Source organism: Vigna unguiculata, chromosome 7 (assembly GCF_037176805.1).
Source record: "Vigna unguiculata cultivar grain cowpea cultivar isolate G323 ecotype 2 chromosome 7, ASM3717680v1, whole genome shotgun sequence".
NCBI lineage: Eukaryota > Viridiplantae > Streptophyta > Magnoliopsida > Fabales > Fabaceae > Vigna > Vigna unguiculata.
This window is the reverse complement of record NC_140798.1, coordinates 1509021-1524639: the sequence shown is the minus strand read 5'-3', so window position 1 is coordinate 1524639 and position 15619 is coordinate 1509021. Positions and strand designations below refer to the sequence as shown.

At 34.7% G+C, this 15619-nt stretch overlaps 7 protein-coding genes and 3 pseudogenes across 7 annotated transcripts; 5 read left to right on the top strand and 5 right to left on the bottom strand.

Annotated features, from left to right (window-relative positions):
* Nucleotides 1-548: 548 nt before the first annotated feature.
* On the top strand, nucleotides 549-1231 carry LOC146884514 (auxin-induced protein 15A-like). The gene has a single exon (XM_085676285.1). It carries the CDS (start codon nucleotides 631-633, stop codon nucleotides 1057-1059), a length of 429 nt encoding a protein of 142 aa, XP_085532411.1. The 5' UTR covers nucleotides 549-630; the 3' UTR covers nucleotides 1060-1231.
* Nucleotides 1232-2203: 972 nt separating this feature from the next.
* On the bottom strand, nucleotides 2204-2776 carry LOC146884513 (auxin-induced protein X10A-like). Its single transcript, XM_085676286.1, has one exon. It carries the CDS (start codon nucleotides 2651-2653, stop codon nucleotides 2369-2371), a length of 285 nt encoding a protein of 94 aa, XP_085532412.1. The 5' UTR covers nucleotides 2654-2776; the 3' UTR covers nucleotides 2204-2368.
* Nucleotides 2777-3281: 505 nt separating this feature from the next.
* LOC146884512 (indole-3-acetic acid-induced protein ARG7 pseudogene) lies at nucleotides 3282-4075 on the top strand (annotated as a pseudogene).
* Nucleotides 4076-4846: 771 nt separating this feature from the next.
* Nucleotides 4847-5646, bottom strand: LOC114192526 (indole-3-acetic acid-induced protein ARG7 pseudogene; annotated as a pseudogene).
* A 505-nt stretch (nucleotides 5647-6151) lies between these two features.
* Nucleotides 6152-6724, top strand: LOC146884511 (auxin-induced protein X10A-like). The gene has a single exon (XM_085665139.1). The coding sequence runs from the start codon at nucleotides 6275-6277 to the stop codon at nucleotides 6557-6559; it is 285 nt and encodes a 94-aa protein (XP_085521265.1). The 5' UTR covers nucleotides 6152-6274; the 3' UTR covers nucleotides 6560-6724.
* A 972-nt stretch (nucleotides 6725-7696) lies between these two features.
* Nucleotides 7697-8380, bottom strand: LOC146884510 (auxin-induced protein 15A-like). The gene has a single exon (XM_085665137.1). It carries the CDS (start codon nucleotides 8295-8297, stop codon nucleotides 7869-7871), a length of 429 nt encoding a protein of 142 aa, XP_085521263.1. The 5' UTR covers nucleotides 8298-8380; the 3' UTR covers nucleotides 7697-7868.
* Nucleotides 8381-9542: 1162 nt separating this feature from the next.
* Nucleotides 9543-10256, bottom strand: LOC114190695 (indole-3-acetic acid-induced protein ARG7). The gene has a single exon (XM_028079677.2). The coding sequence runs from the start codon at nucleotides 10012-10014 to the stop codon at nucleotides 9736-9738; it is 279 nt and encodes a 92-aa protein (XP_027935478.1). The 5' UTR covers nucleotides 10015-10256; the 3' UTR covers nucleotides 9543-9735.
* A 561-nt stretch (nucleotides 10257-10817) lies between these two features.
* Nucleotides 10818-11467, top strand: LOC146884509 (auxin-induced protein X10A-like). Its single transcript, XM_085665141.1, has one exon. It carries the CDS (start codon nucleotides 10934-10936, stop codon nucleotides 11216-11218), a length of 285 nt encoding a protein of 94 aa, XP_085521267.1. The 5' UTR covers nucleotides 10818-10933; the 3' UTR covers nucleotides 11219-11467.
* Nucleotides 11468-13589: 2122 nt separating this feature from the next.
* On the bottom strand, nucleotides 13590-14276 carry LOC114190696 (indole-3-acetic acid-induced protein ARG7 pseudogene; annotated as a pseudogene).
* Nucleotides 14277-14311: 35 nt separating this feature from the next.
* LOC146884508 (auxin-induced protein X10A-like) lies at nucleotides 14312-15586 on the top strand. Its single transcript, XM_085665140.1, has one exon. The coding sequence runs from the start codon at nucleotides 15074-15076 to the stop codon at nucleotides 15356-15358; it is 285 nt and encodes a 94-aa protein (XP_085521266.1). The 5' UTR covers nucleotides 14312-15073; the 3' UTR covers nucleotides 15359-15586.
* The last annotated feature ends 33 nt before the right edge of the window (nucleotides 15587-15619 follow it).

Here is a 15619-nt window from a genome sequence, read left to right as displayed (position 1 = left end):
ATTTGAATTGTTATGTTTCACTATGGCAATGACTTGTTTTGCTTGAGGATGCAAGAAATAGTGTTTGTACACTCGCTAATGGGAACACATGAACTTCAATTTATTTATACAATGAGTGATTTTTTACAAGACCATGATGGGTCTGTGGAAGTATACGAGATCACATGGTACTATTTTGGAGACCTCTTTTATGGATGACTGGGAGTGCAGACATTAAACACATCGTCGAAGGTGAAAGCTAATTCGTGTTCATTTATTGTGATCTAGCTACATCAATGACAGACAAGAGTAGGCATGCTAGGACATCCTCACATGTTTCTTTAAATAAGAATACAATGTTGATATACATCTACCACGTACCAACTAATATCAGTAGAGGCTTAAGAAGAGAACCACATTTTTTTGCTACGTGCCAAATTCTAAGCAACAGAACATGAAATTAGAAAAAATGAAGTTTCCGTTCCCCACCACTATCAATAAGTGGCATACAAGATGTTCCCATTAACTTTCCTTTCCATAAATACATGTAACATTGATTATTAAGATAAGTTCTTGAAGACAACACCATATGCCATGTCTTTCATCTGCTCCCATTAGTCCAATCTCATATCCTTCGCTAACCAATAATTTATGTATGAGGAGGTTTCTTATCCTTTTATCTATATATATATACATGGCTGCAAGCATATAGGCCAACACAAACCATTTAGAATTACACAGCTTATATTCAAGAGTTCTCTCAATCTATTCTCTTCCCAAGTCTCGAACAGAGTCAACACAACAATGGGTTTTCGTTTACCTGGTAGCAAGAAAACAATATTTGCAGTCAGTGAAGCGTCTTCAAAAGCAGTGAATGCACCAAAAGGCTACCTAGCGGTGTATGTTGGAGAGAAAATGAAGAGGTTGATGATCCCTGTATCATACTTGAACCAACCCTCATTCCAAGACTTGTTGAGTCAAGCTGAAGAAGAGTTTGGATATGAGCACTCCATGGGTGGTCTCACAATTCCTTGCAGGGAAGATCTCTTCAACCATATAATTTCTTGCTTGAATGGATGATAAATCTCACATTTCAGGAGATTGACTTAGCGTAGAACTGACATTTTTGTACACTAGGAATCTTCTCGACCTGTAAAGAACTCCCTTTCTCAAGAAATAGGGAACAGATTGAAAAAATCACAGTATTGTTTTTTTTTTTTTGTGCAATGAGAAAAAAATCATTTGATCTCAAGCATTTTCTCTGTGCTTCATGTTTATTAGTTACAATTTTTCCTTTCCGCGTGTGAACACCGTTGATAGCCATATGAAAAAATATATAAACCCATCAAAAACAAGAACACAACATGTCATTCATAACAAGGGTAGATTCATAACAAGGGAATCGCTTCACATGAAGTAACTTGTTGCGTTCATGATGAATTGAAATAAAAATAAGAGGAGAGAAAGAACGGGCCTAACACCTATTTCTATTTGCTATTAATATTCCTCAGAATTTATCTTGCGGATTTTGATACACCACTATGTTTGGATATTTTCTCCCATATGTTACTCTTGCATAATTATAAATGTCACCTTACCTAATTTATACCTGGCTTGCTTACTTTCCATGAAATTTACTTGCTGAGGATGTCTGAAACGCTAATTTTTGGATTGAGAAAGTTTAGTGCATTCAACACTGAAAATTTCCTAATTTTGATCACAGAATTATTCCTCATATGATTCTAAAATGTTCGGAGATATAGAAAATCCTAAAACAAATTAATCACTGCAATCAATACTTGCTACGGGTAGGGTTTAATCAACCTATGGAAAAACTTCTCAAAAAACTACCCCATTGTGATTTTAGTACATAATATAAAACGTTTTGTGACGCTTTTGTGGGCTCTTCTCTTCTTATGGAATCCAAATTAGAGTTTCCTCTTTACCTTAACTAGTTATGAATCTACATAAATTTCGGTTTTATTTATGTATAGTGCATTCAAACACAAGACATGAATAAATACAGACGACCATAATCAAGTGGATTCTAGACTTTGTTGTTTGTGTTTATATTTATATGTCTGTGTAGATGTACATAACCATGTATCCCAAAAACCACAACAGAGCATAAAAGAGATACAAAAAAGGAACAAAACTGTCTGGTCTGAACAAGATAATGTGGTATAAGAATTCGTTGAGATTTGGCAAAGAGCAATAAAAAGTGTTTAAGGAAATGTCTAGACCTAAAATCTTCATTCATATCAGAATTTCCAGCTTTTCTTGCATTATACAGGGATGAAAAACATGGAAAATTTTCATAAAAAAAAGAATGTTCCTTCTGTACAAATTTGCCTCAAGTAATCTATCCTAGTTTCTATCAGAGCTTGAATTACAGCAGCTCATTTAAGCGAGAAGTGAGGCTTAGAAACTCATCCTCATCGCATGGAATTGTGAGGCCACCCGTTGGATGATCATATCCAAACTCTTGTTCAGCTTTGCTTAGTAAATCTTGAAATGAAGATTGGTTCAAGTATGATATTGGAATCACAAACCGTCTCATGTTAAATCCAACATAGACTGCAAGATAGCCTTTTGGGACTTCAACTCCCTTGCGAGTTGCTTTGGATGATGAAAATGATCCCTGTCTAACAATACCTGGCAAGCGGAAACCCATTGTTTTTGTTGCTCTCTCACAAACAAATAATCTGCTGACTGATGTAAAACTTGTGTGAGGATGAAATATTTGAATTCTGAAGCTTCAGAATGCAAATGACTTGGATTGCTTCGGTAAGGAAAACATTAGGATATATATAGTCCCTGATGAGAACTCTGAATGATTTTTCACAAGGCCATGATGGGGTCCAGGAAGGGGTATGTGATCACATGGTATTGTCTTACAGACATTATTCATGGATAAATGGGAGTGCGTGTCATAATACCCCACATTCTTACCTCATAAGAAAATGTCCAACAGATTTTTCTACACGAAGTCAGCAAAGGTGAAACCTAATTCTTGTTCACATATGGACTTTGGCTACATCAACAATAGACATGTTGTAGACATACCGTAGACATCTCACATGTTTCTTTAAATAAGACTAATGTTATTGATATATGCCTATCATGCACCAACTAATATCATGGTGGCATAAGCAACCTGTCAATTTTGAGAATTCAGATAGCTCTGAAACAGTGGCTATAAGTGAAGCAACATTGAATGTGTGATTATGACCCACAACTTTTTGTGGATGCCAAACTCGAACAACAAAGTAAGAGATTTGCATAAGTGAAGATTCTGGCCCACATTGCCCTTAATAAGTGTAGCATACTAACATGATCTAACTTTCTCTTGTAGATATTCACGTTAAGCCTATTCATAAAATAAGTCCTTGAAGACAACTCCATATAACTTGTCTCTGATTTGGCCCCATTACTCCAATGTCATGTCCCTCTTGAACCAATAATTCATCTATCGAGTTGATTCTCAGATATCCTTATCTCTATATCTCTATATATAATTCATGGCTGCACACATTTAGAACCAACACAGATCATTCACATCCTAAAGCTTTCAAAATTCAAAAGCTTAGTTTCAAGAATTTCTCAAAACCCTTTTGTTCTCATATTTCTCACACGGTCAATACAACAATGGGCTTTCGTTTACCTGGTATCAGAAAGGCAGCATCTACCAGAAATCAAGCATCTTCAAAAGTGTTGGATGCACCAAAGGGCTACCTAGCAGTGTATGTGGGAGAGGATATGAAACGTTTTGTGATTCCTGTATCACACCTGAACCAACCTTTGTTTCAAGACTTGTTGAGTAAAGCAGAGGAAGAGTTTGGATATGATCATCCCATGGGTGGCCTCACAATTCCTTGCACCGAAGATGTCTTCCAACATATAAATTTATGTTTAAATGCATAATAAATCTCATTTTTAGGCTGACATAGACTAGTAGTAACATTTTTGTAAAATAGGAATGTTCTCAAATTGTAAAGTTGTCTCTTTCTCGAGAATTTGGGAAATCAAAGACCATCCAATTGACAAAGTAGCTTTTTTTTTTTCTACAATGAGAATGAATTCAACTGCTCAAGCATATCTTTTTGAGTTTTTTGTTTATTAGTTACAGTGTTTCACTGTCCTTATATAAACAAGGTCCAATGCAGTAAAATACTAGACTCCGTTTTAAAACAATTGAAAGTAGCAACAAAACACTTGATTCTAAACAAGGGTAGAACAGAGTGTCTTTCTTGGACCCAAGAGAAAGATAAAAATAGCTAGACTATACTTTTATTAATTTAAAAACAAGAATAGAACGCATCATTCATGACAAAAGTAGATCCATGCTCTCTACTTATGGTCTATGTTCCCCCCTCATACGCACAAGTAGAATTTCTAGAGACAGAAATTGGTGACAAATTGCATTCTACTATGTATATGCCTTAAACCTCTGCTTATTGCAGTGTAAGAGAGATTGTGCTATAAATGTATGGAGTTAAAAGATAATGAGCCATATCATACGTCAGTGGCATGTATAAGAGAGATTGTGCTAATGTAGGCCACTGTTATTGTAGGAAAAATGTAAACCTTGATTTTAAGTCCATTGTGGACCAGCTAGCAGTGGCAGGGAAGGTCCCTCCATTGGGATTTCTGGCGAGGAACCTAAAATTTTTAATTTCTAATGTGTTCTTATTAATATAACTCACTTTAAATATGTCCCAAATAAATTTGTCTTTCTCTTTGGTCCTAGAAAAAGACTTTGCTCTACCCTTGTTTAGAATCAGGTGTTTTTTTCCTACTTTCAAGTTTTTAAAACATAGTACTGTACTGTAAAACTGTAACCAATAAAAAAAATCAGAAGAGATGGTTGAGCAGTTGACTTCATTCTCATTACTGAAAGAATTGACAGGCTCTGATTTTCTCAATCCGATGGTTTTTCATTTCCTAAATTCTCAATAAACAGACAACTTTACAAGTTGAGAATGTTCCTATTTTACAAAAATGTTACTACTAATCTATGCCAGCCTCAAAAAAGATGAGATTTATTGTGCACTCAAACAAGAAGTTATATGTTGGAAGACATCTTCGGTGCAAGGAATTGTGAGGCCACCCATGGGATGATCATATCCAAACTCTTCCTCTGCTTTACTCAACAAGTCTTGAAACAAAGGTTGGTTCAGGTGTGATACAGGAATCACAAAACGTTTCATATCCTCTCCCACATACACTGCTAGGTAGCCCTTTGGTGCATCCAACACTTTTGAAGATGCTTGATTTCTGGTAGATGCTGCCTTTCTGATACCAGGTAAACGAAAGCCCATTGTTGTATTGACCGTGTGAGAAATATGAGAACAAAAGGGTTTTGAGAAATTCTTGAAACTAAGCTTTTGAATTTTGAAAGCTTTAGGATGTGAATGATCTGTGTTGGTTCTAAATGTGTGCAGCCATGAATTATATATAGAGATATAGAGATAAGGATATCTGAGAATCAACTCGATAGATGAATTATTGGTTCAAGAGGGACATGACATTGGAGTAATGGGGCCAAATCAGAGACAAGTTATATGGAGTTGTCTTCAAGGACTTATTTTATGAATAGGCTTAACGTGAATATCTACAAGAGAAAGTTAGATCATGTTAGTATGCTACACTTATTAAGGGCAATGTGGGCCAGAATCTTCACTTATGCAAATCTCTTACTTTGTTGTTCGAGTTTGGCATCCACAAAAAGTTGTGGGTCATAATCACACATTCAATGTTGCTTCACTTATAGCCACTGTTTCAGAGCTATCTGAATTCTCAAAATTGACAGGTTGCTTATGCCACCATGATATTAGTTGGTGCATGATAGGCATATATCAATAACATTAGTCTTATTTAAAGAAACATGTGAGATGTCTACGGTATGTCTACAACATGTCTATTGTTGATGTAGCCAAAGTCCATATGTGAACAAGAATTAGGTTTCACCTTTGCTGACTTCGTGTAGAAAAATCTGTTGGACATTTTCTTATGAGGTAAGAATGTGGGGTATTATGACACGCACTCCCATTTATCCATGAATAATGTCTGTAAGACAATACCATGTGATCACATACCCCTTCCTGGACCCCATCATGGCCTTGTGAAAAATCATTCAGAGTTCTCATCAGGGACTATATATATCCTAATGTTTTCCTTACCGAAGCAATCCAAGTCATTTGCATTCTGAAGCTTCAGAATTCAAATATTTCATCCTCACACAAGTTTTACATCAGTCAGCAGATTATTTGTTTGTGAGAGAGCAACAAAAACAATGGGTTTCCGCTTGCCAGGTATTGTTAGACAGGGATCATTTTCATCATCCAAAGCAACTCGCAAGGGAGTTGAAGTCCCAAAAGGCTATCTTGCAGTCTATGTTGGATTTAACATGAGACGGTTTGTGATTCCAATATCATACTTGAACCAATCTTCATTTCAAGATTTACTAAGCAAAGCTGAACAAGAGTTTGGATATGATCATCCAACGGGTGGCCTCACAATTCCATGCGATGAGGATGAGTTTCTAAGCCTCACTTCTCGCTTAAATGAGCTGCTGTAATTCAAGCTCTGATAGAAACTAGGATAGATTACTTGAGGCAAATTTGTACAGAAGGAACATTCTTTTTTTTATGAAAATTTTCCATGTTTTTCATCCCTGTATAATGCAAGAAAAGCTGGAAATTCTGATATGAATGAAGATTTTAGGTCTAGACATTTCCTTAAACACTTTTTATTGCTCTTTGCCAAATCTCAACGAATTCTTATACCACATTATCTTGTTCAGACCAGACAGTTTTGTTCCTTTTTTGTATCTCTTTTATGCTCTGTTGTGGTTTTTGGGATACATGGTTATGTACATCTACACAGACATATAAATATAAACACAAACAACAAAGTCTAGAATCCACTTGATTATGGTCGTCTGTATTTATTCATGTCTTGTGTTTGAATGCACTATACATAAATAAAACCGAAATTTATGTAGATTCATAACTAGTTAAGGTAAAGAGGAAACTCTAATTTGGATTCCATAAGAAGAGAAGAGCCCACAAAAGCGTCACAAAACGTTTTATATTATGTACTAAAATCACAATGGGGTAGTTTTTTGAGAAGTTTTTCCATAGGTTGATTAAACCCTACCCGTAGCAAGTATTGATTGCAGTGATTAATTTGTTTTAGGATTTTCTATATCTCCGAACATTTTAGAATCATATGAGGAATAATTCTGTGATCAAAATTAGGAAATTTTCAGTGTTGAATGCACTAAACTTTCTCAATCCAAAAATTAGCGTTTCAGACATCCTCAGCAAGTAAATTTCATGGAAAGTAAGCAAGCCAGGTATAAATTAGGTAAGGTGACATTTATAATTATGCAAGAGTAACATATGGGAGAAAATATCCAAACATAGTGGTGTATCAAAATCCGCAAGATAAATTCTGAGGAATATTAATAGCAAATAGAAATAGGTGTTAGGCCCGTTCTTTCTCTCCTCTTATTTTTATTTCAATTCATCATGAACGCAACAAGTTACTTCATGTGAAGCGATTCCCTTGTTATGAATCTACCCTTGTTATGAATGACATGTTGTGTTCTTGTTTTTGATGGGTTTATATATTTTTTCATATGGCTATCAACGGTGTTCACACGCGGAAAGGAAAAATTGTAACTAATAAACATGAAGCACAGAGAAAATGCTTGAGATCAAATGATTTTTTTCTCATTGCACAAAAAAAAAAAAACAATACTGTGATTTTTTCAATCTGTTCCCTATTTCTTGAGAAAGGGAGTTCTTTACAGGTCGAGAAGATTCCTAGTGTACAAAAATGTCAGTTCTACGCTAAGTCAATCTCCTGAAATGTGAGATTTATCATCCATTCAAGCAAGAAATTATATGGTTGAAGAGATCTTCCCTGCAAGGAATTGTGAGACCACCCATGGAGTGCTCATATCCAAACTCTTCTTCAGCTTGACTCAACAAGTCTTGGAATGAGGGTTGGTTCAAGTATGATACAGGGATCATCAACCTCTTCATTTTCTCTCCAACATACACCGCTAGGTAGCCTTTTGGTGCATTCACTGCTTTTGAAGACGCTTCACTGACTGCAAATATTGTTTTCTTGCTACCAGGTAAACGAAAACCCATTGTTGTGTTGACTCTGTTCGAGACTTGGGAAGAGAATAGATTGAGAGAACTCTTGAATATAAGCTGTGTAATTCTAAATGGTTTGTGTTGGCCTATATGCTTGCAGCCATGTATATATATATAGATAAAAGGATAAGAAACCTCCTCATACATAAATTATTGGTTAGCGAAGGATATGAGATTGGACTAATGGGAGCAGATGAAAGACATGGCATATGGTGTTGTCTTCAAGAACTTATCTTAATAATCAATGTTACATGTATTTATGGAAAGGAAAGTTAATGGGAACATCTTGTATGCCACTTATTGATAGTGGTGGGGAACGGAAACTTCATTTTTTCTAATTTCATGTTCTGTTGCTTAGAATTTGGCACGTAGCAAAAAAATGTGGTTCTCTTCTTAAGCCTCTACTGATATTAGTTGGTACGTGGTAGATGTATATCAACATTGTATTCTTATTTAAAGAAACATGTGAGGATGTCCTAGCATGCCTACTCTTGTCTGTCATTGATGTAGCTAGATCACAATAAATGAACACGAATTAGCTTTCACCTTCGACGATGTGTTTAATGTCTGCACTCCCAGTCATCCATAAAAGAGGTCTCCAAAATAGTACCATGTGATCTCGTATACTTCCACAGACCCATCATGGTCTTGTAAAAAATCACTCATTGTATAAATAAATTGAAGTTCATGTGTTCCCATTAGCGAGTGTACAAACACTATTTCTTGCATCCTCAAGCAAAACAAGTCATTGCCATAGTGAAACATAACAATTCAAATATTTCTTTCTCTCAAAACTCCTTTGACATCACTCAACATGTTTGTTTCTGGAGCAACAAGAAACGTTTTGCATTCCATGTATTATGAGAAGCAATCCTTTTCTGCTGCCAAAGCAACTCACAATGGCCTTGAAATCTGTTCATAGTATTCCAGAGACGATGCTGATTTTGAAACACTCTAGGAACTAAGTTTTATGATGAAACATAGCTACTGCAAATTGTGTAGAAAATTTAAAACGAGGAATATACTTTGGGGCTAAATTGTTTTCTCTTTATATTATTTTTGTTTCTTACTTCCTTTACTACATTCAAAACATTTTAAATATTGAAAAGTAACTCTTAGAATGCTATAAGTCAATAAGAATTACATGAATACTACTAAATACTCTTAAAAGCGATTTAATAAACACTCAATCTCCACTAAGCATTTACGATGCCACATTATTCAACATTCTCCCATTAATGTGTTCTTCTTAAACTCTGTAAGTTTGAAGGTGAAATCTTTGATGAAAATATCAGTAAGTTGATCACTGGACTTGCAAAACTCAAAGTTTACCTCTTCTTTAACACTTGAACACTGTGACTAATGGAGCACTGTAATTAACAAACCAAAAACTAAAAAGGAGATGCTTGAGCAGTTGAGTTCATTCTCATTGCAGAAAAAAAAAATGACAGACTCTGATTTTGATGATCTGATGGTTTTTCATTTTCCAAATTCTCAAGAAAGAGACAACTTTACAAGTTGAGAATATTCCTATTTTACAAAATTGTTACTACTATAATCTATGTCAGCCTCAAAAATATGAGATTTATTGTGCATTCAAACAAGAAGTTATATGTTGGAAGACATCTTCGCTGCAAGGAATTGTGAGGCCACCCATGGGATGATCATATCCAAACTCTTCCTCTGCTTGACACAGCAGGTCTTGGAATAGAGGCTGGTTTAAGTGTGATACAGGAATCACAAACCGTTTCATATTCTCTCCCACATATACTGCAAGATAGCCCTTTGGCGCGTCCACCACTTTTGAAGATGCTTGATTTCTGGCGGATAAAGTCTTTCTGATACCTGGTAAACGGAAACCCATCGTTGTATTAACCGTGTGAGAAATATGAGAACAAAAGGGTTTTAAGAAATTCTTGAAACTAAGGTTTTGAATTTTGAATGCTTTAGGATGTGAATGATCTGAGTTGGTTCTAAACGTGTGCAGTCATGAATTATATATAGAGATAAAAGGATATCTGAGAATCAACTCGATAGATGAATTATTGGCTCAAGAGGGATGTGAGATTGGAATAATGGGGCCAAATCATAGACAAGTCATATGGTGTTGTCTTCGAACTATAACATATGTCTCTAGAAGAGAAAGATGTATTGTGTTTAGTATGTTACACTTATTAAGGGCAGTGTGCAAATTTCATGGTTTGTTGTTAGACTTTGGCGTCCACAGAAGTTTTGGCTCACAGTGTCTCATCACACATTCAATGTTGGTCGCCACCACTGTTTCAGATCTGTCTGAGACCTCAACATTTACAGGTTGCTTATTTCACCCTGCTATTAGTTGGTACATAATAGGTATATATCAACAACATTAAAGTCTTAATTAAAGAAACATGTGAGATGTCTACTACATGTCTATTAATGATGTAGCTAGAGCCAAATCAGTGAACAAGAATTAGGTTTCAGCTTTGGTGATGTATCTAACTTCATGTGGACTGACACATTCTTAGAAGGTAGAATGTGGGGTATGGCATGAACTCTCATTAATCCATGAATGAGGTCTCAAAGACAATACCATGTGATCATCTGTCCCTCCTTGGACCCCATCATGGCCTTGCCAAAAATCCTTCACAGAGTTCTCATTAGAAACTATATATACACTATTGTTTTGCGTCCCTAAGCAACCAAGTCATTTGCATTCAGAAGCATCAGAATCCAATATTTCATCCTCACACAAGTCTATCATCACTCAGCATATTATTTTGTTTGTGAGAGCAACAAAAACAATGGGTTTCCGCATGCCAGGTATTGTTAGACAGGGATCATTTTCAGCATCCAAAGCAACTTGCAAGGGACTTGAAGTCCCAAAAGGCTATCTTGCAGTCTATGTTGGAGTTAACATGAGACGGTTTGTGATTCCAATATCATACTTGAACCAATCATCATTTCAAGATTTACTAAGCAAAGCTGAACAAGAGTTTGGATATGATCATCCAACGGGTGGCCTCACTATTCTATGCAATGAGGATGAGTTTCTAAACCTCACTTCTCGCTTGAAGGAGCTGTTGTAAATCAAGCTTTGATAGAAACTAGGATAGATTACTTGAGGCAATTTGTACAGAAGGAACTTTCATTTTTTTGTGAATATTTTCCATTTTTTCATCCCTGTATAATCCAAGTAAAGTTGGAAATTCTGACTTGGATGAGAACATTAGGACTAGGCATTTCAATAGACATTGTTTGTTGCTTTAGCCAAATCTCAACCAATTTTAATACATACAACATTATCATTTTATGTTAAGCTTGGATAGTTTTACTCCTTTTCTCCTATCTCTTTTATGCTCATTTATGTTTTTTAGCACCCATTTTCTAAGGTATACAAACCGCTTGATTGAAGACTGTGTAAGTTTTCACAATCACAAAAAAATGCTGTCTGTATTGTTTTTTTTTTTTTTTTTGCTTTCTCTTGTTTAAATATATATACATAGATAAAACCGAAAGTTTTATAGACTCAAAACTAGTTAAGGTAAAGAGGAAACCTAAATTTGGGGTCCATAAACTGAGAAGAGCATATACATATATATCTGTAGAAAGGAAAGCGTGCCAAACATTTGATATTATGTCCAATAGACTTAGAATACTCAAATGACAAAGAATCTCACTATTATTGCAAAGATAAGTTTGGTTTGGGATTTTACAGTTAGTTATATGAAGAAGAAATAGGAAAGTTTCAATGCTTAATGCAGTAAACTTTTTTCTCTTCAAAAACTCATCCCTGGCTTGACTCAACGACTCTTGATTACATAGATTACAAGAATCAAAAGCCTCTTACTTTTCTCTCCAACATAGATTACAAAAATTCCTTTTAAATATGCTTGGTTGTGCTCTTCGGATATTGAAACCCATTGTTATATAAGGAGTTTATATGCTTCGACCTAAAGAGATGGTGGAACTCCACATAAAATCAATTTACAGTAAATAATGAGTATAATTTTATCTTAAAAATCGGTTATATTAGATTGAGTTAATTTTAAAATTTAAACTCAAAGTGAATCGAAAGGCAATTAAAAATGAGTATTATTCACAATAAAGTTCTTTTATCGCTGAAGTATGATTCGAAACCTTAGTCTCTCATAGATCAAATCAGTTTTATAACATTTTCTATCTTCACAATTACAAAGAGATTATTATTACTTAATCTGCAACCATACTATCTATAAAATAATTTTTTTTTTTATATTCAAAAATATTTTTTTATAACAAATTTCAATTATAATATAAGTCATGTATAATTAAGATTATTTATCTATTACAAATTTTGATTATACAAAGTAAATGTTTAGTTTATTCCAAGCTAAATGTTTATTAGTAAATCAAATTCTATCAAAGTGTTCATTCTAATCTAAGTTCAATATCTAGATCCTAAGTGAGTGGAACAATATGTTGAGGTGATAATTATATAAAATTAAAGGGGTAAAATAAAATATTTTCATATGTTCAATAATAATTTTAATAAAACAAATTATTTGTTCATTCTCGTATACCGCAAGTTCACATTGTTACCCTCACAAATGATTCTTTATTTTTTTTTTCAATGCCAAGGCTCACATTTTTAATGTTTCTTTATTATTCTTTTTTTTTTTCAATGATGCTTTGACATACATTATATTTATTTGATATTGTCATAAAAAGTTTATAAAAAAATAATGACAGTGAAGGAAGGATAGTTAAAAAGATAATAATTTGTGTGAAAGTATTATCAGTGATTTTTCAAACCTGTAACACAGAAAACTTTCATGCTGCAAAGTGGTTTTCCATGGCTGCTTCTTCCCTTATCTTCATCAGTTATCTCTCCTTTAACTTTTCACACACTATCATATCCTTCAAACCTCAAAACCTCAAGCCACAAGTTTCCATTTCTTCTGCAAAGTTGATGTTTTACTTGCTGGACGAGTCTTGGAAGAAAATCTTGGAAGGTTGCCCTTGAACAAGAACCGATAGTCTTAAGCTCCAGGCAAAGAATCTATGACCAATGACTTGCACCTGCTTGGTTAGGCTTGTAGTATGTTTCTTTGTTGATTATTGAATGAATCTTGGAAGCTTTCTTGGTTGGCTTTTGGTGCAAAAGATGTGGAAGCTTTCGGGAAGAAAAGGATCAAGATCTTGGTTGGATCTTATATATTTACATTAATTATGTTTTATATTTATAGCAATGTGTCAGTAACTATTAATTAATATTAGTCTTTAGTGTTATGAATGGATAAATTGGGTAAACATTATAACAAACTGAACCTTCATTAATGTAATTATAAATTGGATCATCGCTACCTTAATTATAATCGTTATTCAATACTTCATATTCACATATTGTGTCTTGTAGAGTTATTGTTAATTTTGTTAGAGTGTGATAAACAATAAGGTGGTTATAAATTTGTTGGAGTGTGATAAAGGAATTAGTCTGAACCATACATTAATGTATGTAACATGTACAACATTGGGTGAAAAAAATTAATGGATATGAGTTATTGATGTGGGTAAGTCAGAAAGAAGTTATTGACTTCATTCTCTTGCTGAAATAAATGACAGACTCTGATTTTGTCAATCCGATGGTTTTTCATTTTCTATATTCTCAAGAAAGAAACAGCTTTACAAGTTGAGAATGTTCCTATTTTACAAAAATGTTACTACTAATGTATGTCAGCCTAAAAAGATGAGATTTATTGTGCACTCAAAGAAGAAGTTATATGTTGGAAGACATCTTCACTGCAAGGAATTGTGAGCCCTCCCATGGGATGATCATATCCAAACTCTTCCTCAGCTTGACTCAGCAAGTCCTGGAATGAAGGTTGGTTCAAGTGTGATATAGGGATCACAAATCGTTTCATTTTCTCTCCAACATAGACTGCAAGGTATCCCTTTGGTGCATCCACCACTTTTGAAGATGCTTGATTTGCTGCAGATGGTGCCTTTCTGATACCAGGTAAACGAAATCCCATTGTTGTATTGACCGTGTGAGAAATATGAGAACGAAAGGGTTTGAGAAATTCTTGAAAATAAGCTTTTTAATTTTCAAAGCTTTACGATGTGAATGATCTGTGTTGGTCCTAAACGTGTGCAGCCATGAATTATATATAGAGATGAAAGGATATGTGAGAAAGAACTTGATAGATAAATTATTGGTTCAGGAGGGGTATGGGATTGGAATAGTGGGGCCAAATCAGCGACAAGTTATATGGTGTTGTCTTCAAGGACTTATTTTAAGAATAAGCTTAACATGTTAGTATGTTACACTTATTAAGGGCAATGTGGGCCAGAATCTTCATTTATGCAAATTTCATGCTTTGTTGTTCAAGTTTAGTGTCCACAAAAGAGTTGTGGGTTTTAATAGTCTCTCATGATCACACATTCAATGTTGCTTCCCTTATAGCCACTGTTTCATAGTTATCTGAAACCTCAACATTTACAGGTTGCTTATTTCACCCTGATAGGTACATATCAATAACACTATAGTCTTATTTAAATAAACATGTGAGATGTCTACAATATGTATACAAGATGTCTACTATTGGTGAAGTTGGAGCTCCAATAAGTGAACAAGAATTAGGTTTCACCTTTGGTGGTGATGTATCTAACTTCATGTGGATTGTATTTTTTTTAGAAGGTAGAATGTGGGGTATGGCCTGCACCCTCATTAATCCATGAATGAGGTTTCTAGACAATACCATGTGATCATCTGTCCCACCTTGGACTCCATCATGGCCTTGCTAAAAATTATTCAGAGTTCTCTTTAGGGACTATATATACACTATTGTTTTGAATCATCAAGCAACCCAACTCATTTGCATTCTGAAGCATCAGAATTCCAATATTTCACACAAGTTTGACATCTCTCAGCATATTATTTGTTTGTGAGAGCGACAAAAGCAATGGGTTTCCGCATCCCAGGTATTGTTAGACAGGGATCATTTTCAGCATCCAAAGCAACTCGCAAGGGACTTGAAGTCCCTAAAGGCTATCTTGCAGTCTATGTTGGAGTTAACATGAGACGGTTTGTGATTGCATTATCACACTTGAACCAACCCTCATTTCAACATTTACTAAGCAAAGTTGAAGAAGAGTTTGGATATGATCATCCAACGGGTGGCCTCAGAATTCCATGCAACGAGGATGAGTTTCTAAGCCTCACTTCTCGCTTGAATGAGCTGCTGTAAATCAAGCTTTCATAGAAACTAGGATAGATTACTTGAGGCAATTCTGTACAGAAGGAACATTCTTTTTTTATGAATATTTTCCATGTTTTTCATCCCTGTATAATCCTAGAAAAGCTGTGAATTCTATACGAATGAAGATTTTAGGACTACACATTTCCATAGACACTTCTTTTCTTTTGCCAAATCTCAATGAATTCTAATATATACCACATTACCATGTTCAGACCAGACTCTTTTGCTCCTTTCTTTTATCTCTTTTAT